The sequence below is a fragment of the Didymosphaeria variabile genome, assembly GCF_027946475.1.
Source record: "Didymosphaeria variabile strain IMI 356815 chromosome Unknown scaffold_6, whole genome shotgun sequence".
In the NCBI taxonomy this organism is placed as follows: Eukaryota; Fungi; Ascomycota; class Dothideomycetes; order Pleosporales; family Didymosphaeriaceae; genus Didymosphaeria; species Didymosphaeria variabile.
In genome coordinates this window covers 3208256-3228028 of record NW_026611625.1, presented here as the reverse complement: position 1 = coordinate 3228028, position 19773 = coordinate 3208256, and the positions used below count along the sequence as shown (strand labels likewise).

Sequence of the window (19773 nt, the reverse complement as noted above, 5' to 3'; positions counted from 1 at the left end):
GCTGTGTGGGACTTCGCGCGTCGTCTCGCAAGAGTTGAGATAACGAGGCGAGGGAACGCGATATTGACGCGCTTCACGTGCTCAAGACGCGACAGTGGAGAGCCAATCAATTCCTGGCTGCCCCTCCTCGTGATGACTTCTCATCTTTTGCTCTTCCACCGCTCATTGCGACAACGCCTTCAAGCCAAGTCTTCATACTCGCTTGCATGCGCCCACGCCGCAGATAGAAGGCCACTACCCGAGTGTGCGTTGTCTTTAGGTATGTGCGGGTTGGTGAGAGAACCCACTTCACCAGGAGAACACTCGCCTCGGCCCATGGTAGCAAATTACAACCTCCATTGAACAAGAGGCGATTAGACAGAATGTCACCTGCAGCTGCAACATCAACATTAGCATCTTGCCAAGGTCCCAACAATACCTTCCAAACATTGCGGTCAAAAGTCTATGATCGTGAGCAACCGATGAAATGCCGCTCGCCGTCTCTTCCATGGGCCATCTTGGTACCGCGTACGGAGGTTAAGCCACCGGATCCAGGACGGCGCCTGGGCAGCCTTGAGGCCAACTCCATAGACGTCGAGCCATGGCGAGGAGCGACCCGTTGCCCTTTTATCGATCCACACGGGTGCCCCGTTACGCACGCAAACGATTGCCGTCTTTCATCACAATGCGCCTATACAGCCAACCAACCCATGCTTGAACGCCAGACTCCGCAGGATGATGCGCCAGTTTTAAGTGTAGGCAGCAGTGTGTTAGGTCGCCTTAGCATGCAGGGGTAATTTTCCATTTTCTTCAGCTGTTACCGAAACGGTCCGACGGCCAAAAGTCATCCAATCAAACGCTGCGAGCTTCCAAAATGGGCCCCCAAATTTGCCTGAGCACAGCCCAGTTGGATCCGCTGCGCCAAACAAAGACGTCGTTACGCGAGATTGAGGCTCGTGTCTGCATGCCTGAAAGCTTGGTGCGACGCTATGATGCTTGTTATACGGTAAAGGATGCACTAAACCTTACAGCCTCTGCTCCTCTGGTACTTAATATTACGGCAAGCCTGCTCCTGTCGCTTCCTCACCTTCCATCCTACCTTCTCTCAGGTTCAAGTTCACAGACAGGTCGCTATTTATTTAATCTTCTAACACTCGTTCCAATACACATCAATCAATATGACCAAGTCACTCCTCTCCGTTGCTCTTCTCACCACGGTTGCGCTCGCCGCACCCCGCCCTGATGTCGAAGTCGTCCAGGTCCGCCAGGTCGAGAAGCGCCAGGAATCCTCCGTCGACTTGAGCGACCTGATCCCCACGTCCATCGACCTCGGCGACCTCGCCTCCCTCATTCCCACCGACCTCGCCTCAGCTATCCCCACCGACCTCGACCTGAGCTCTCTGATCGGCGACGTCGCGACTCTCATCCCTTCCGGCTGCCTGCCGCCCAGCGATCTCGCCACCCCGCCCACGCCGCCCGCTGATGTCGAGTCCGCCATCCTCAGCTACACCGACGTCTGCCACGAGCCCTCTTTCACCGGCGATGTCGGCAAGCACTACACCTCCTACCTGAGCGCCGCCAGCGCGTGGGCCGAATCCAACGGACCTGTCTTCTCCAGCTGGTACTCCGACTTCCAGACCGCGTGCCCCTACGCCTCCGCCGTTCCCACGGATGCCGGCGACATCAGCTCCCTGCTTGCCAGCTACTCCGTTACTCTCCCCTCGTGCGGCAGCGCGACTGCTTCCAGCGCAAAGCAGACCGGCTCGGCCAGCGGCAACGCTACGGCTAAGACCTCCGGCACTGGCTCTTCCACTGGTTCTTCCGAGTCTGCTGCTTCGTCGAGCGAGTCCGGCTCTGCTCAGAGCGCTAACAACACAGGCGCTGCTCCCCAGCAGACTGCTTTCGCGGCTGTCGCTGGTGTTGTCGCCGGTTTCGCGGGTGTGGTTGCGTACTTGTAGACATCAGATTGGTGTTGTACAGTCGCAGGATGACGACGTAGGTTGTACGTAATAGGAGGACATCATTGATGTAGATACGTTTCGCATAACCAGTAGACTAATATATGCCATCGCGGTCCCTTTATCCGTCGTCGGAACGATGTCTGTGAATGACGGGATTGTGTCAACAACTATCAACGCCCCTATATGGGCACGACGGGTTATGAAGTCTACGCAGAACACCCCACGATTGGTCCGTTGGTCCGCGCGTGACACAGTATACGACGCTACATCGTCTGAAACAATTCAGATTATCTGCCCACCCGATATCGTTGTACCTATCCGTCCTCCCCGCGGACACTATCGCGCAGCGCAGCCCGGCAATTGCACGAACCCTCTGCCTACGATACTAATATTCCCAAATATACCTACCATACCCACCATCCCCAGATCCCAGCCCCCGTTTGCTTATCTGGAAAACGGCGCATCAGCGCTCCAAAGACGTGTGCTATATCCGCACATTCAGTCGTTGCATCATCGCCTGCGTGGTGTCTTGCCTGCAGGTGTGGAAACAGATTTAGACTACATGCCCAAGTGGGTGGGAAGGCAAAGGATGACGAGTCCAGTCTGGCTAGTATCTTGTTTACTACTATTCGTACGTCAAGGTCTATTGTAATCTGCCTAGACTTGTTCGAGGGAGCATCGCGCGGGGGGAAAGAATGAGGTGGTACGTTCTGCTTGCAAGCGACGTCCAGCAGGGGGCTGGAGGGGAAGCGGGGGCTTTGACTAGCCGGCACTTCTCGTAGAAGACTTTGCAAATTGCAGAGTTTCCCCAATGGATAATGTAATATGCTTAACGTGCGCAAAGTTTATGTTACTTTAACTGGAAGTACCTATGCTTCGTTCCGTTACGGGTGCATAGACATTTGATATGTAGTGAGAGTTTCTAAGCCGTGGGTTGGGCGACGCGATGAGCGACCTTGCAATCGTTGGAGCTTTCCAGGACAGATGATCCACACAGACGTGGATTTTACATAAGGGTCACAGAGCGAATCGGATGGTACAAAGATTCACGGTACGGAAATGGTCTATGTGCTTCGACTTTGAGAATTTAGAAATTGTTATCTAGCAGCATGCATAGTGTGCATTGTTTACTAAGGGGACTACAGAGGTGACAATCAAACTACAAGAGATGAAAGACTTCTGTCAAAGGCAGAGTGGGCAGTCTATCAGGAGCATGCAGAACAAAATTAATCGTCTCAAAGTCGACCTGACAGCGCAGAAGGAGGGGAAGAAGGTCTGACTGTTGAGATGGCTTTCTAGAAAGAAAAGAAAGAAAATGGAAATCTCGGATTGCGCCTGGAGATTGCGCTCCTGAGAAGAGAGGTGCAGACTGCCGAAAGCGCAGAGGTTTCCTTGTCGACCCCGGATTTACGTGTTGCCGCGATGAAGAAGTAGTCAACTAGGCCAGTATCTTGCGGACCCATGACGATATGCAGCGCTAGACGTCTGCACGACGAGGTCGAGGAGGGCAGATCTGCTTGCGGTCCAGCGGGCACAGGTTCGAAGAAGGCTCGATGCCATTGATCAAATACCGAACGCACTCTAGATGCAAGATATGGTCGCATGTCCGAAGCTTGACGGTTGCTTCATCTTCGAATTCGCACTGGCAGACAACGCACAAGTCTTCCTTGTCGGATACCTGGATCAGATCAGCGTGATTGAGTGGGTCCAGGTCCGGTCCAGCTGGTACGAATTGTACATCTTGCTGGTTCCCGGGTCCGGCAAGACCGAGATCTTGTCGGTCCAAAGTATAGCCTTCGAAGTGGTGCATAACATAGTTGGCTTCAGGAGAGAGCGGTTGATCAATCAACCCAGACGGAATTGCATCCCAGGTGCGGAGCATCTGCTTCAGCCATTCGCCATGTGCGGGATTCTCATTGGACAAAGCGGTGATAGCCCTACCAAAGACCCAGACGTGCAGAAACCAGCCCACGTTGAAAGCATCACCCTGCTGGACAATCTCGCGGCAGCGGTGGACTAGCGCCTCTGCAACGCCCCGGGCATTCACACCTGACCATGCCTCGCGAAGGGACCGCGGCACACCGGTAAGGAAACTCTCAACATGCATACCCCACACGTGAGCACATTCGTCCAGTAGGACATTCACCTGCTGTGTGGATGGAGTGTACGAGGTGACACTGAAGAGATCTAAAGTGAATGCCATGACTTCCCCGAACAGCTTCAGGACAATGCTGGTGCGATGACTGTCGTGAATGAAAGGCCGCAGTGCATCTGTAAGCCCAAAGAATGGGTCTTGGCCCGTCAGCCTATTACTGACATATCGGTCGTAGTCGCTAGGGAGATCAGTATAGACTGGCTGGTTATAGAACAGGTCCTTGATGTGCTGTGTATACTTCAAATCGCACTTCTGCAGATATTCGAACGCAAAGCATCGACAAGCGCGCAATGTCTTGCCATGATACCGTTGCAAAGAGCAAACATCGATTTGACCACTCTCAACGGCGCTGTCAATGTGTTCGAATGAAGCAAGTAGCTCGTTCCATAGATCTTCGAAGCTTGGAAAAGTATACATCATCGATGCAGTGGTGCGAATATAGAAGCGACGCTCGAAGGTAACGAAATCGAGGAACATCTCTTTGCAGTATTCGTACTCGGACGAAAGCACGTCTGCTGATGCTTCACTATTCTTTACATGGCCGGCTTCGTGAAGCATGAATGAGTAAGCATTGACGAAAGTGATCAGAACGCTATCGGATTGATCTGTGTCAAAGCCGTGAGCCTCTTCGATACGGCTAAGACAGCGAGCGAGGTGTGTCAGATGCTTGTGGGTCAAATTATTCGTCAGTGCTGGCCGGAACGGGGGCTCGATCGTGGCTTGAGAAGCTGAAGCCATGTTATTTGGTGGAGAGATCGAGTTGTGGCTGAAGCTGTGTGTAGAGTCGGGTTGTGGTAAGGTGAGTTGGGTTTGGAGAATCCATCAAGGGATGGGCGGCAGAGTTTATATGGTGGAGGTCGTGGGTTTGATTTGATTTTCACGGTGCAATTTTGTAAAAGTACGATGTGCTTGTGCACGTGGGCTCACAATGCCAGACGCTCGAAGAGGGTACTTTGTCTCACCGCGTAGCCAAACACTCGAAGTGAAAAAATTTCCCACATCTTTTGAGAACTTAAGATGATAGAAAGAAGGGACGGCGCCGTCATTCCTGAGCTCCGTAATCGCGTTTCGCTTTCACGATGCTTCATCGCCCGAATTGGTCTGGTTGTATTCCTTGATTGCAGAGCGAGCTTCTCACAAGAAGAAAGAGTAGAAGCATGCGGAAGTTTGATGAACTACGAAATTAGTCGGAACAACGCATGCTGTGTCGAGCCGTGACTTACCACAGGCGGAAGGTTGAGACTGTCCACTTCTGGGCAGTAGATGTGATTGTTAGTGAAGGCATGTCGTCAACATGGTTTTTTTGTTTCGATAATGCAGCATATCAAGTTGAGCCTTTGCTAAGTGAAGATGCAAGTTTATTTAACTCTCAATTTCAAGCGGTTGCGATGACTCTGTGTAGCATTAACACCTTAGCCGAATAAGGACTAGTGTGAAAGAGGCGCCCCGGTGGCTACGGTCACCGCACAATCGCAGGATATCTGGACAATAGTGTAGGTTCTTGAGGAGTTGGCCTGGCGCTGGTGATATGGTCTCGAAACTTACTCAGCTGTAGTCAGCAGAGACGTCGTGCGCCTGAGGCAGAAGATGAGGAGGCTTCGGTCGTACCCCGGCTATCTATGACGATATGGCTCACAGCTCGGTGAACAACGCTCTTTCCCACCACTTTCCAATCGTATACCTACATTATCCGCAAAAAATCACATCGCAAGCCATGTATGCCTGGGAGTTCAAGTCCGCCGCAGGTGGCATCGAAAATAACCTGTATTTGCCTGCAGCCGGCGTCCCGAAACCACACATTACCGAGGACCAAATTCTGGTCGAGGTGTACAGCGCAGCTCTCAACCCAGCAGACTACAAAGTCCCTGAGCTGGGACTGGTCGCCCGAGGTATGATTCCATCGCCTAGTACACCAGGAATGGACTTCTGCGGCAAGGTCTGTGAGATAGGGCGAAAGGTCGATTCGTATTGTGTCGGCGAGATGGTGTTCGGCATGTATGGAGGACCCTTCGGGCATGGATCTCTCTGTCAATATGTTGCGGTATCGAAAGAGATGCTCGCGACTGTTCCGACGGGACTGGAAGTCGATCATATGGCTGGCGTCGGAGTCACCGGACTCACAGCATACCAATCGATACAACCCTATGTCAAGAAAGGTGATAAGATTTTCATCAACGGCGGCTCTGGCGGTACGGGCATCTTCGGTATTCAGATCGCGAAGGCATTGGGTTGCCACGTCACAACAGCTTGTTCGAGCGCCAATATAGAACTTTGTAAGAGTCTGGGCGCAGACGAGATCATTGACTACAAGTCCGCGGATCCCATCGAAGTACTGAGAAAGAAGGGGCAAGTGTTCAGCCTGATTGTGGACAATGTGGGTTTGCCGTCACATTTGTACGGCCAATGCCACCACTTCGTCGTGCACCACGGCCACTATTCGCAGGTCGGTGCGGATACGGGTATCTCGTCTGCAGTGCAACATGTGAGCAACATGTTGCTTCCGGGATTCCTCGGTGGCGGAAGGCGGAAGTACCAATTCATGATGTTGAAACCCAATCATGAGCAATTGGTACAGCTTGGGAAATGGATAGATGAAGGGAAGGTTAAGCCTGTCATAGACTCGGTCTGGGAGTATGACGACGCACCAAGAGCATTCGAAAGACTGAAGACGCAAAGGGCGAAGGGAAAGGTGGTTGTGAATGTTAAGAAAAACCAAAACAAGGAGTGAGAAGCATGGCTGACAAGGCTAGACAAACATCTCCGCGATCCTTCGTAGTAAGATTGGATACATATTGTCAATGAACCCTTTCCTATTACCAATATCCTACGCTTTCGTCCGTGTAGCAAGCTTCCTCCACCTTGGGTTCAAAAAATAGACGGGGATGCCTAACAGGCAAATGCCGGAGAAGATACCCAACAAAATCATGAAGCTCGTCAAATATGAATACTTGGCCACCATAGGGATAATACCCTGAGCGGCACCGAATGAAACTATGTTCTTGCCTCCAACGACGACGACCATCGCTGCACCCGGGTTTTCGGGGATGACTTCGGCGGCGAACGTAGTGGTAGTTATGATGATGGCGGTGAATGAGAACTCGTAGATAGCCCAACCTGTCTGATATCAGCTCGTACAATTGTGATCGATGGGTGCTTTCAACTTACCAATAATCATAGCCCACGCGCTATACTTCTCGGGACGTTGTGCGGAAACAGCAATGAGAACGATACCCACGACACCGAAGATTGCAGGGACGATCATGTGCACCAGGTGATGTTCCGGCTTGTGTACGCCTCCGTTGCGACGCGCTAGCCAGACGTTGATCTTGTCCGCGGCCCAACCAGAGTACAGCATAGCCGCAAAACAGGCAGGCATGACTCCGGCCTGTAGTTTGTAAGTAACTATTGGTCGATTCGGACGATCAGCAGGCATAAGCTACTCACATTGAATAATCCTACTGACTTGGGAGACCAGTGATACGCCTCTTGTAGCACGGTACTGTACACGAGCGTGATGGCAATGCCCACACCAAGCGAGATGGACGAGATCATCAATGAGAATATAACACCCGGAGAGGTAAAACTCTTCATGATCTTGAGGTAAGCTCCGAGTAAGACCTTGGATCCATTCGGTGTGACAGGGCTCCATGGTCTCAGTTCTTGTACAAAGGTCTTTTTCTCCGAAACAGCATTTGAAGATCCATGAACCTCACCAAAAGCAGCGATAGCTTGCTCATCAGTTAGAATCTGAGTGTGTCCAAATTCGTCTGTGAAGACGACCTGGCCGTTCAGTGACGTTGGGGAGCGATGGAACTTCGTCTCAGGACAACAGAAGACGACAAGAAGTGTTGAAACCCCAAGGGTGATAGCAAAGAGCCAGTAGAACCACCTCCAGGTTGCAGCAGCGACCAGATATGATATAGCGATGAGAAGGCCAGAGTTGACACAATTCTGGACACTCCAATACAGGCCGAAGTAGAAGCTGCGTTCGTGCACAAATGTGACATCAGAGAGGATCAGAGGCAGTAACGACTCGGTAGCGCCAGTTGCAAGACCAAGAAAAATGCGGCTAACGAAATGACCGCCAAGATTCTCACTGGTCGCAGCAGCGACGTTCGAGATAAAAGCCAAGGTGACAGCGAACAAGAAGACGGGACGTCTACCAAAGACGAAAGCCAGCGGTAACAAGCCGAGCGCTCCAAAGGCCATGACCATGGTGGGATAGGTGGAGAGGCCGGTGATCTCTTCGGCACTGTGCCCTTCTGCGCCATACATGCCATACAAGGTTGCCATGAAAGGTCCAGTGCCGGAGATGGATAACAAAGAGAAGACGGCTATAAATGTCTCGTCAGTCTTGCATAACAAGATGGGTCGTGTTGTACTTACAGAACCAGCAGCATGTTATCGTCACACCAAGCTTGCGCCACTTGGTGAAATTCAGGGGGTCGTTGGGATCGTTGGTAGGCACAGGTACTTTGCGTATTTCGTCACGTCCAGAGACGAGCAGGATCTCGCCCGCTGTGCCTCCGCCAGTTTTCTTCCCATCGCCGGCGAATTCAATGTTCTCAGTGAAAGCCTTGAGCTTGTCGTCGGTCGCCATGATGTCCAATGAAACAAGTTCCGATCACCCATCGAGACAGGACATGGTGGTATATGTGCATCTTCGGGTCTGGGGTCCCCGCAAAATAGCTGGAGGATGGAGTCGGAACAACTCCGCATTCTAGACTGACTCGTGTCTCAACAGCATGTTCCGAGTCACGAGCGATGTCGGTTCGGAAACGGAACTTTAGCGCGCGGCTGGCGACCGCATGACGGGGCGGCAGTTGTCATGGTGAGCTTCGGAGCGACCATGACCGGAACGTCCACAGGAATCGAAGTGGAATTGGGCGCGCAAATGAACGCCAGAGATGTAAGTGCTCGGGCAGCAGACTGTGTGATGGTGGTACTGGTGAATGTTCGGAGAGTCACGTGGATTGGCTAGCTCAAATTACATAAGCTGCGCTAGATTCTAAAAGACTAGCCCTTCTAGTCCCTTTTCTAAGCTTTCCTTCCTCGTGCTTACCCAATCCTTCGCCCCATTGTACAAACAATTGTAGTCCATGAACTCAGCTGGATTCATCTTGATCTTCGTCTCTCCCTTGTCTGTAGCCGGTCGCGCAGCCTCCCGCGAGTATCTCTGAATCGTTGCAGCTCGTTCAAATCTAGCTTCAAATACAGCCTTGAGCCGCCTTTGCACGTCTTCAAGTGGAAGTTTTCCTTCCAAATCAGAGAAGAACGCCCCAAGTGCTTCTGCGTCTTCGATTGCCTGGCTGGCGCCCTGGCCCTGTGTGGGTAACATCGCATGAGCTGCGTCTCCAATGAGTATCACTCGACCACGATACCATGTCTCCAACGGCTCCGTATCACGCAGTTGCCACAGACCTATGTCGTCCTTTGCCAGTCTAAACGGTGCGGTCGCCCAAGCCGGAAAGTCTTTGTACTCTTTCAACAGCGTATCTAGGTCGCCTTTTGAATTCCAGCTGTTACCAGAATCTACCTCCGCTCTTTGATCTGGTACCAGAGCCACCACTGAGTATAAATCTCCGTCGCGGGCTGGTCCCATTATCATTCGCCGGTCATGTCCCATGACCATAGATGTGAAAGAGCTTCGTGGATCGATGACATCACGGAAATCTTTGTCTTGCTCCAGATCCGAGGACGACAGCACCAGCCGGTATGCCGAGAAGCCTGTCGGCAGTGCTTGGACTTCATGGCCTAAGACGTCTTTCCGCAGCGCCGATTTGATGCCGTCTGCACCAACAATTACGTCAGCTTTCATTGTGCTACCGTCGTTCAAGATTACGGTCCCAGCATCCGGATCACAACTAACAACGCAGGAAGAGGTTCGGATGTCAGCAGGTTCTGTGTGGCCGTCCGAGCGTGTCGCGTATTCTTTCAATGTGTCGTGTATGTCCCTGCGGTGATATACCATTCGATCTGCGCCATACTCGGTTTTGGACACCAGCGGAATGCTTCTTTGAAGCTTGCCATCGATCGAATAGATGTTGAAACCTTCATCTCGCATCGCGCCTACTTGCTTCAATGCTGCACCCAATCCCCATTGCTTTTCGACGATCTTGGATGCGTTTGGCTGAAGCGATAGCGTCGCGCCGACCTCTCGGTTCAGTGATGATTGCTCCAAAACAATGACCTTGCGTCGCGGAGCTCTGAGCGCAATGGCCTAATAACGTTCAGATTCTGCAGCTCGAACTTGCCAGTTGGGTTTTCGCCTTACCGAAGCCAGTCCAGCTATTCCGCCGCCGACGATGATGAAGGTTGAAACAGGCGTGTCTTTCTGTACGGCGCTCATGGTTGTTTACGATCCTTTCGCAACAGGATTGTGCCCGAGCAACCACGCTGTTTTCAAGGATTGTCCAAAACACGTATGCGGAAGGCTACTTTCGGTCATGCTCCAAAACTCGAGGTCCGACTGGCTGTGCAGGGATGTTCGGAAAGATCTTGTGCATCCGAGGTGCATCCGAGCAATCCGAGCATCCTTGCTCGGGAAAGTCATTATCACTCTCCACACTCCGTACATGCAATGGAGTGCCTGGTGGTCGATGTTCCCCACGGGGCTGGGACTTTCCGGATCCTGCTCGGGTCTACGCGATCTTTCTTATGTACATAATCGAATGACATTTTGCTGATTGAGGTGTTAAGGCCATCCTATACGAAGCTTCTACACCACAATTCCGGACCCAAAGAACTAGACAAATATGACATACACGATTATCACGGCTGATCCGACTTTGACGCTGACGGCGACCGCTCCTGTTGAGCGCAGAATGAAGGTTGACGGTAGCGACGCTGCCTTTGGTGATTGGAGGGATGACCTCGTCAGAGATGGATACGCTGTCATCAAGGGCGCAATCCCTACTGAGAGGGTAGAGGGATACGCTGACCGGATGTACTCACTCATTGAGGGCTTGTAAGTTGGCAATCGTTTCCACGCTAAGTTTTGGACATTGCACAGTGACTTGACTCATGTGGATGTTCACTCATGGAAGACATCGACTTTGAACTTTTGCTAACATTGTGATAGCGGTCTCGGATACGACCGTAACGATCCATCTACAGTCCACCCAGACAAGCTTCCAGTCATCACTGAGAAGGGCATGCTCTTTACCTATGCTGCTTGCCACGAGGACTTTGTATGGGACATCCGCAGCGAACCCCGCGTCATCGAAGCCTTCGAAAAAGTGTACCAGGACAAGGATCTCATCGTGTCCTTCGACGCGATCAACTACGGCTTTGCCAACCGCACAAACCTCCCAAAGAACTCGCCCTGGCCGCACCAAGACCAAGACCCCGAGAAACCCGGATTCCGCTGCCTTCAGGGCCTCGTCAACTTGCACAACGCAGGCCCAAACGATGGTGGCTTGATCGTCTGCAAAGGAAGCCATCTTCTTAGCGAGCAATTCCATCACGATATGAAAGATGAAGAGCGCATCCCAGCCTGGACGCCAGAATGGTACGGATACACTGACGCGGGCATGAAATGGCTCGAAGAGCACGGCTGCACCTGGTACAAGGTCGAGGCAGAGGCTGGCGACTTGATTGTGTGGGACTCGAGAACAGCGCACTACAACGTGCCTACCTCCTCGGATGTTGACCGTCTGGCTATCTACACTTGCTATATGCCAGTATCGGACGCGACTCAGGAAGAGTTGATCCGGAAGAAGGATGCCTTCGACCACCGTGTCGGTACGACACATTGGCCCAACGCGAGGAATGTGGGTTGGAACGAAGCGAAGAGGAACGGAGTGTTGGATACTATTCAGAGAAGCCGGCCTTCGAGGGAGCCTCAGTTGAGTGAGCGGGCTTTTAAGTTGACTGGTATTCCGTACATCAAGGCCTCGGCGTGAGTAAATTTGCAACGTTGGATTTTATCATAACCTATATACATATACGATCATTCGTTATTTACGAATCGGCAATGTAAAAGTTCTGAGCAATATGGTGTTGAGCGGAAATCGACAGTGACAGTAGCATGCATCCGGCTATCGTGTCCCGGGACGTCCAACCTCGCAAGTAGAATGATCTTCATGATGAAATGATTCACCACCTCGTTCATCCATGTCCTTGCTGTTGCAGTGAACCTTTCGTAAGCTTTAGTATATGCAAAAACCGTCCACAAAGGCAGGAGGGGCAGCTGCGCGCTAGGCTTAGATAGGACGCCCACGCCCGACACGCTTCATCACTCTTACCATACATATCGCAATGCTCACCCTCACTACGATCGCATTCTGATCTGCGTATACCATCGCGCACCTGAAGCAGCCGTACTTGGTCTCTTTGGCTCCGAATCTGGTCAGTCTCTTGGAGCGGGGGATTTCCCTTGTCGGAATGTGGAGAGCGCGGACTGTGGCGCACTCTAGATGCCCCGGATTTTGGACCTCGGGTTTCCCTGCCTATGCGGGCGTGGCCCACGACCACAGTGCCATTACTCATCATCCTTCGGGAAGAGATCGTGAACTGTGATACCCCGGAATGCGTCGTTTCAAATCCGAATTTTTGAGGTAGGGCTGTGCTTTGAGATGCAGACACCAGGTACGGATGATGCCCGATCGCTTGAGCCTGTCCCATCTACCATCCAATATGGAGCGACACCGGATCGACCACCGAAGAGGCAGCGACTGTCGCTAGCCTGCAATGAATGTCGCAAGAGAAAGGTTAAGTGCGACTCTGAAATGCCAAAATGTCGCAATTGTCGCATACGAGGGAATGTTTGCGAAACAACAGATCCGAAACACCCCGAGCTGGTCGTCGTCCGCAAGTACGGCGCAATGGAGGGCGACTTCCAAGAGAATAGCTATGGCATGGGTTCAGACTTCTCACCAGCGCCCGCTATGCACCATGAGCCGAACACCCCTATATCGCTGCCACGCGAGCATAGCTCTTCGTGGGTCGCGCGTTCGTACCAGGCGCACAGAAGGCTAGATGTGTCTGCAAGGCAGGCAGAGGAAGCACCCACTCCGTTCGAAAACGGTCCTTCATCGAGGGAACAGGCGCCTGAGTCCCACGAGAGCCCAGAAATGACTGTCAACACCGATAGCAGCAATAGTAGGCAAAAGATCATGGGGGGTAGCAGTCTACAGAGTCTCAGCATGTTCTTGGATCTGTACCTCCGCAGATCAGGGCTTGCAGGGATAGGCTCGTGTTTCCGTCATGGGATGAGCTTTGCTGAGGAGTTTGTTCTACCACTCACGCTGTCTTTACCGGACTTACCTCCTCACTCCTTGATGCAACGATACGTGGATGCGTACGCTCGCAACATACACCCATTGTACCCAGTCTTGGAGCTTGACCACTTTTACGCTGAAATGCAGCGGATACGATCATATCAAGATGCAAGTTGGAGCCCATCCGGGGGATTTACAGGTTTCAGGTAAGCAGGCTCCCCGGAAACAAAACATTTCCATCGCTCCGCAACATTTGTACCTAGCGAATGGTATACCTTTGCTGAAGTCTACTGTTCCTCGACAGTAACTAAGCTGACCTTGGATCTGCTCTTCCAGATCATTCCTTCAGCCGGGCGACGTTCCGATTCTTGCCTGCATCTACTGCGTAATTAGTCTGGGCTCAGATGAAGCCGATGGGGCGCTCACAGAAGCCGGTAATAACTATCTTATGGCTGCACATGGATTATATGCGCACCTAATGGGGCTTCCGCATTTGAATAGCGTACAATCTCTTGTCTTGATTACGCTGGCTTTGCAGGCTAGAGGTAAAGAAGGGCAAAGCTTTCAAGTCCTGGGATCTGCAATCAGGATATCGCATAGTATTGGCATTCACCGCCATACCTCAGCTCACGCAGAATCGGACGAGCCGTCACGCAGGCTTGAGCTCCATGCCCGCATCTGGTGGACTTGCTACGCGCTCGAAAAACTTTTTGCGCTTGAAACGACCCGTCCTTCATCAATACCACATGGCGAGCACGATTCCTTCATGCCGGACCAAATTCTCTGCACAACATCAAGGGCCAAGCTCAGATACTTCGTATACTGGGTTTCCTTGGCGACTATCTTCGAGCGCATCAGCGAGCTGCTCTACAGGCGGAAGCGTAGCCCAGACAGCAGTCTTCAGCTCCTCCAAAATATCGGCAACCTCGACCAGGCACTACGGGAGTGGAAGAACTCTCTCCCAGAGGACATTCGGCCGGACAGCGGTTTCTACTGCGACGATCAAGAAGCACCATTTGCTACGTTCCTCGCTCTACACTACCATCAAGCACTCGTCACCCTACATCGCGCCTCTCTCGTCCTTCCACACAACCAATTCCTCGAAGAAATCGAAACGCATGCACCAAGTTTACCCTTCCACAAACGACTCCGCAACGGCGCCTCTCTGTGCACAGCCTCCGCCTGCGCTACCATCAAGCTGAACGCTAAGATGAACGGCAGACACCAAACGCCGTTATACACGCTCACACAGGTACTGCACGGTTGCGTCGTCCTCGGACTCAGCATACTGCGGCAACCGCATTCGCGAACCGTGCGCTCCGATCTCGAGCTCCTGGTCACCGGTTCACAATTGGCCGAAAGCGAGTACCGTCGGCTTGGCCAGCACCCTAAATTTATCGAGGCATGTTCCACGCTACGTAACTCGGTGAGTGCGTATGTGGAGCAGTACGAGCAGGCTCGCGGCGTGGAGAATTTGTCTCAGCGGCCACGGCAGCACAGCATGGCGACGAGTGTTTCGATGGCTGAACCTATTGCGACCAATTACTCGGCACCTATGGAACATAATACTGTCACTAGCCTCGGGAGCTTAGAGCCAATCGATTTAGATTGCGCGAGTTTGTTCGAGGGCGTGGCGTTCGAGGATCTGTGGACTATGAGTGCTGATGCCGTGCTTGGTGATGATCCTAGCCCTGGGAGCCAGTTTCCCTTTGTGTGAACAGATTGAGGGAGCCTGAATTAATACCGAATCATCACATCCTATGGTTATCTAAGGGCTAGGAGGATTGCTGAAGCATGGTCTTCTATGCTTCAACACTTGAATTATGTTCGTGAGGATGAGAGAGGACAACCTAGGCTGCCGTCATAATTGTCATCTTCTGGGCTATTCAGTTGCTGCAGTGTCCCAATCGTAAGAGCTTTGGAACCAACCAGTGCACGACCAAGAGAGAGTGATTGTTATCGAGGGAAAGAAGCGATGAGGAGAGACGCGGCACTGGTGCCAATGGTAATGACGTTGCCTTCTTTTCCGTTCCGGCTTCTTGGCCAAGGAAAGAGAGTAGCAAGAAGCCCTTTCACACCCGCTTTTCCAACTAGTGACCGAAGGCATATGACGGACTTCTTGGCAGTAGCTCGTCTTGGGTGTGAATACCAAGGCTTCATCATCGCGTCTCAATTGTAGAGAATTGTTAAAGAGGGAGTGACCTCACGGTGCATAATCCTAGGTATGACGAACTGACCCTTGTTCGCCGCATAGCCGACCTTGATCTCAACGAGAGAACCGGTGCTATGAATCCGAGTTTTTGGTCTCGGTCTCTGTGACCTACCGTATGAGACGCTTTAGAAATCCAAATTCAACTGATTTGTATACACAATTGAAGGATAAAAGCCTTTAGCTAGTAGCTGCGACTCGTGGTATAGCGCTTACTCTCGTACTCTCTGTCTAGGGACTTCCTCTTCGGGTTTAGCGCAGTCCCTCGCTTATTCAATACAGGCATCCATCCTCGCCCTTATTACCCGCCGCCTTAGAATGCTCCCCCTCCTGTCCCCTAGCTTCCTCCCCATTCCTCTCCCTTCATATTCCACCCGTACCTTAGCGCCTCTGCTCCCAGGCTGTCCACTACAAATAGGGGCCAGGCCAATAGGTAGGCTCCCAGAGGTCGTCAATTGCTAAGCCTCAATGCTGCGCCACAACATCTCCCGGATATACAACCTCCAGGCGGCCCGCTTATCGACTTGCCCTCAATCAACTTTGATATTAGGGTATTTCGTAATTCTGATCTCTGAAACCATATCTCCAGATCCGAGATCCAACAATGGGTCCACTGCCAGTTCCAGAGTGTAACGGTAATCTTTCTCTGAGAAATCTCCGGCCACAGGTACAACAGATCTCCAGAATTACTTTACATAATGGCTGATCCTATATCCAGCCTAACACACCAATTCCGTTCCCGAATTCGAGATCGTCTTCGGACTCCTCTGAGTCTGATCATCGTACGCCATTTTCGTCATTAGAATCGGCAAATGCTGTCATTGTCACTTCGAATACCGAATCTGAAGACACTAGAGTAGCGAATTTGGTCCGGAAAAGGCGACGTAGTACTTTCCAGCATGTATCACCAGCGCCGAAGAGGTTTACGAATGCTGTCCTAAAAGAGAACCTGCTTTGCGAGCATTGCCAGCACATCGAATTCCAAAAAGTTCTAGATGTCGATGTCTTGTCTCTACAGAAGGAGAGTAACGGAATTCTGCTCGCTGACCTTGGCAAGCGTTGTAACGACCTCTCTACCGCTTCGGAATGTCCATTATGCCATTTGTTTCATCAATCTCGGGTCCAGCACAAGCCCTCTTCAGAATATCAACTACGAATATATTCGTACCTGAAATCGACCGAAGCAATTCACTTTGCCTACAGTAATAAACAACATCGAGCAGCAGACATTCCTTGCCTCGGAGTAGTTCCATCTGGGGAGGACAGGTTATTTAAGCGTCATGCCGACGACGCTGGACACCTATTTTGCCTTAAGGAAGATACACATAACGATTCGCTCTTCAAACCACGGATCCTAGGGCAGAATGCCTCCCTGTCTCAAGTGAAAACCTGGTTAGACTTCTGTGACTCTCATCACTTGCTTTGCCAGAACCGTGAAAGTCAGGTCACTGGTTTGAGACTTCTAGACTGTGAGACATATTTTGTGGTGCCTGCACCAGCGAATGCACATTATGTTGCCCTGAGCTATGTGTGGGGGCACGGCGGTTAGCCACAGTGAGACGCCGGCAATGGAGTATGACGGAGCTCGTAATCCTGATCCCAAGATTACCAAGACAATACATGACGCTGTCGCGGCAGCTAAGGGTCTTGGATACAAGTATTTGTGGGTCGATAAGCTCTGCATCGACCAAGGCAATGCTGAAGAAAAGCATCATCAGATCAGTCAGATGGACTCAATTTACGGGTCTGCAGACATGACAATCATAGCTGCCTGTGGCCAGGACTGTCATTACGGTCTTCCTGGAGTCAATGGAACACCTCGAACACTCCAACGCAATGTAAAAGCTGGGCAATTCACCGTCTTCTCTTCTATGCGTCATCCACATCACCAAATCCGATCGTCAACGTGGGCTAGTAGAGGCTGGACCTTGCAGGAAGCTTGCTTATCGACGCGCCGCTTAGTCTTTATCGACAACCAACTTTATTTTGAGTGTAACACGATGCACTGTAGTGAGACTGTCGTACCGAGTCTCGATCTGATCCACGACTCTAGAAAAAATATTTATCAATGTTTCCAATATGGGATATTGTCCACAAATACGGGACGCCCTTTTGATAGCGCTGGACCCAAAGAGCCGTGGGAGCAACAAGGTCTATACATCGACCTTGTAGAACAGTACACCGAGCGGACTCTCACCTTCGAAGACGACAGACCAAAAGCTTTCGCAGGGATCATGAGACATTTTGCGAGGAAACAACTTTTCGAACTTTGGGGGAGTCTCTTACAGTTCCGGTCACCAAGATTTCATTCGAAGAAGTTTCATAGTTGGTTTGTTGTGGGCGCACCAAAAACCCCTTGAGCAGGCTCGAGATGCACGAGATGGGGAAGACTCTTCCATTGACATGACGTTAGACCTTCCAAGTTCAGCTTCAATCCCATCTTGGTCTTGGATGAGATGGCGCGGCCAGATAACATTCCCTTACACGAGTTTAGGGATATATGCTATGGTACATGACATACGACTCGAATCGGGACAGGATTCATGGGTCAACTTTCACTATTATCACTCTGCGACGTTAACGGAATCAGGGCCAGCCTTACCACATCATATCACGCCGCCAAAAGTATTGCTTCTGGACGTCCGTTGCGTAGAGGTATCTGAAATGTTACTTGATGGGATTGGTAATCTGAGAGTGCACGGACAAAAGGCCCGTTGGTATATCTCTCGTGGCCCATTGCAGCCAAAAGCTCTATATGAGCTTCTCAAGTCAGAGAAACTGGAGCTCCTGCTACTTGCACGTAACGAATTGATTGGAAAACACTTTCTTATGATAGTGGAAAACCTCGTAGGTTTTGCTGTTCGGACGGGCATCTGTATGATACAGTCTGCTTCCCCTCCAAAGTGGACCGGACAAAGAAAATGGATACGATTAGCGTGAACCTCAAGGAACTGTTAGATGTTAACTAATACCATTCTCCTCGTATGATCCTTGAACGCCTCACTCGTATCTTACTAAGTGTACTCTCTCCTATATAGCTTTCAAATATGCCTATGCATCTCTGTGCATCGCTGAACACGCTGTGCTACATAGGCAGACATGTGCACATCTAGGCTAGCATCGAACGAGAACTTTTCCTGATGCATGAAACGAGACGGCATGGGGCGGTGCGGAAATTAGGCAAGAAAAGCTAATATAGTTGTAGGGATCACCTTTGGTGTAATTGACTCCAAAAGTGGCGACAGAAACCATCCATGAAGTAGTCAAAAGTCCTCGGACATAGATTTACTACGGTGATCTGCGACGATTAGTAGCGCCCTGTAAACCTTCATGCTCAGGAAATCCAACGTCGATAACTGGGAGCATATATGCCAAGATTGTACAATGCCTTAATATACACATCTACGCCATGCACTCCTACAACTTCGACCCCACCAAGCTTCCTCCATCCAGCGCAACTGTCGCTCCATTCACATAGGCCCCCGCCCGACTGCTCAACCATATACACGTCCCAGCAACATCCTCAGGGCTTCCTATCCGCCCCAGCGGTATGCTACCCTCAATCACATCCTTGAACTGCTCTAATGTCGCCTTCATCATCTTGCTCTGAAACGGCCCGCACGCTATCGTGTTGCTTGTGATATTGCGCTTGCCAAGATGCGATGCCAACACGCGGGAAAGGTGGTGCAGTCCCGCCTTAGATGCCGAATACGCAAACGTCTCCAGAGCGGGGACACGCAGTCCATCTACAGAGCCGATATTTATTATACGCGATGGCGAGGTCGATGTGGCAGCTTCTTCGAGGAGGGGCGTCACAGCTTGCGTAAGCTGGAAGACGCGCTTCAAGTTGAGGTTCAGGACGCGGTCCCATGCGGCGGAGGGATAAGTGTCGTATGGTTCGCCCCAATTGCTGCCGGAGTTGTTAACCAGTACGTCGAGTTTGCCGGCCCTCTTCTTCAACTCCGCTGCGAGTTTTGTTATTTCTTCTTCCTTGTAGAGATCTGCTGTGATGAAATCCGCTTTTCCCTTCCCGAGCGCATTGAGCTCTTTGCATGCCTGGTCGCAGGCTTTCGCATCGCGAGACGAAATGTACACTGTTGCGCCGTTCTGTACGAAGCCTTGGGAGATCATGCGACCGATGCCTTTGGCTCCGCCGGTGACGAGGACAATTTTGCCGGTGACGTCGAAGAGCGATGTGTTCTCCATGTTGTTACAGTACGTGAAGCCTAAGAGGTAAAGGACAGAGAA

The 19773-nt window shown here is 51.4% G+C and overlaps 8 protein-coding genes across 8 annotated transcripts; 4 read left to right on the top strand and 4 right to left on the bottom strand.

Moving 5' to 3' along the window:
* Positions 1–1157: 1157 nt before the first annotated feature.
* On the top strand, positions 1158–1937 carry N0V89_008959 (uncharacterized protein; the record flags this gene model as incomplete). Its single annotated transcript, XM_056217712.1, has 1 exon — positions 1158–1937. One exon carries the CDS (start codon positions 1158–1160, stop codon positions 1935–1937), a length of 780 nt encoding a protein of 259 aa, XP_056069268.1.
* Positions 1938–3417: 1480 nt separating this feature from the next.
* Positions 3418–4833, bottom strand: N0V89_008958 (uncharacterized protein; the record flags this gene model as incomplete). The annotated part of the gene is made up of 1 exon (XM_056217711.1): positions 3418–4833. The coding sequence occupies one exon, from the start codon at positions 4831–4833 to the stop codon at positions 3418–3420; it is 1416 nt and encodes a 471-aa protein (XP_056069267.1).
* Positions 4834–5809: 976 nt separating this feature from the next.
* N0V89_008957 (uncharacterized protein) lies at positions 5810–6823 on the top strand (the record flags this gene model as incomplete). The annotated part of the gene is made up of 1 exon (XM_056217710.1): positions 5810–6823. The coding sequence occupies one exon, from the start codon at positions 5810–5812 to the stop codon at positions 6821–6823; it is 1014 nt and encodes a 337-aa protein (XP_056069266.1).
* A 96-nt stretch (positions 6824–6919) lies between these two features.
* Positions 6920–8695, bottom strand: N0V89_008956 (uncharacterized protein; the record flags this gene model as incomplete). The annotated part of the gene is made up of 4 exons (XM_056217709.1): positions 6920–7209; positions 7261–7480; positions 7540–8429; positions 8482–8695. The coding sequence occupies 4 exons, from the start codon at positions 8693–8695 to the stop codon at positions 6920–6922; spliced, it is 1614 nt and encodes a 537-aa protein (XP_056069265.1).
* A 408-nt stretch (positions 8696–9103) lies between these two features.
* Positions 9104–10444, bottom strand: N0V89_008955 (uncharacterized protein; the record flags this gene model as incomplete). The annotated part of the gene is made up of 2 exons (XM_056217708.1): positions 9104–10315; positions 10370–10444. The coding sequence occupies 2 exons, from the start codon at positions 10442–10444 to the stop codon at positions 9104–9106; spliced, it is 1287 nt and encodes a 428-aa protein (XP_056069264.1).
* A 406-nt stretch (positions 10445–10850) lies between these two features.
* Positions 10851–11999, top strand: N0V89_008954 (uncharacterized protein; the record flags this gene model as incomplete). The annotated part of the gene is made up of 2 exons (XM_056217707.1): positions 10851–11062; positions 11177–11999. 2 exons carry the CDS (start codon positions 10851–10853, stop codon positions 11997–11999), a joined length of 1035 nt encoding a protein of 344 aa, XP_056069263.1.
* A 1393-nt stretch (positions 12000–13392) lies between these two features.
* Positions 13393–15033, top strand: N0V89_008953 (uncharacterized protein; the record flags this gene model as incomplete). The annotated part of the gene is made up of 3 exons (XM_056217706.1): positions 13393–13396; positions 13516–13522; positions 13653–15033. The coding sequence occupies 3 exons, from the start codon at positions 13393–13395 to the stop codon at positions 15031–15033; spliced, it is 1392 nt and encodes a 463-aa protein (XP_056069262.1).
* A 3909-nt stretch (positions 15034–18942) lies between these two features.
* Positions 18943–19731, bottom strand: N0V89_008952 (uncharacterized protein; the record flags this gene model as incomplete). Its single annotated transcript, XM_056217705.1, has 1 exon — positions 18943–19731. One exon carries the CDS (start codon positions 19729–19731, stop codon positions 18943–18945), a length of 789 nt encoding a protein of 262 aa, XP_056069261.1.
* Between the last annotated feature and the right edge of the window lie 42 nt (positions 19732–19773).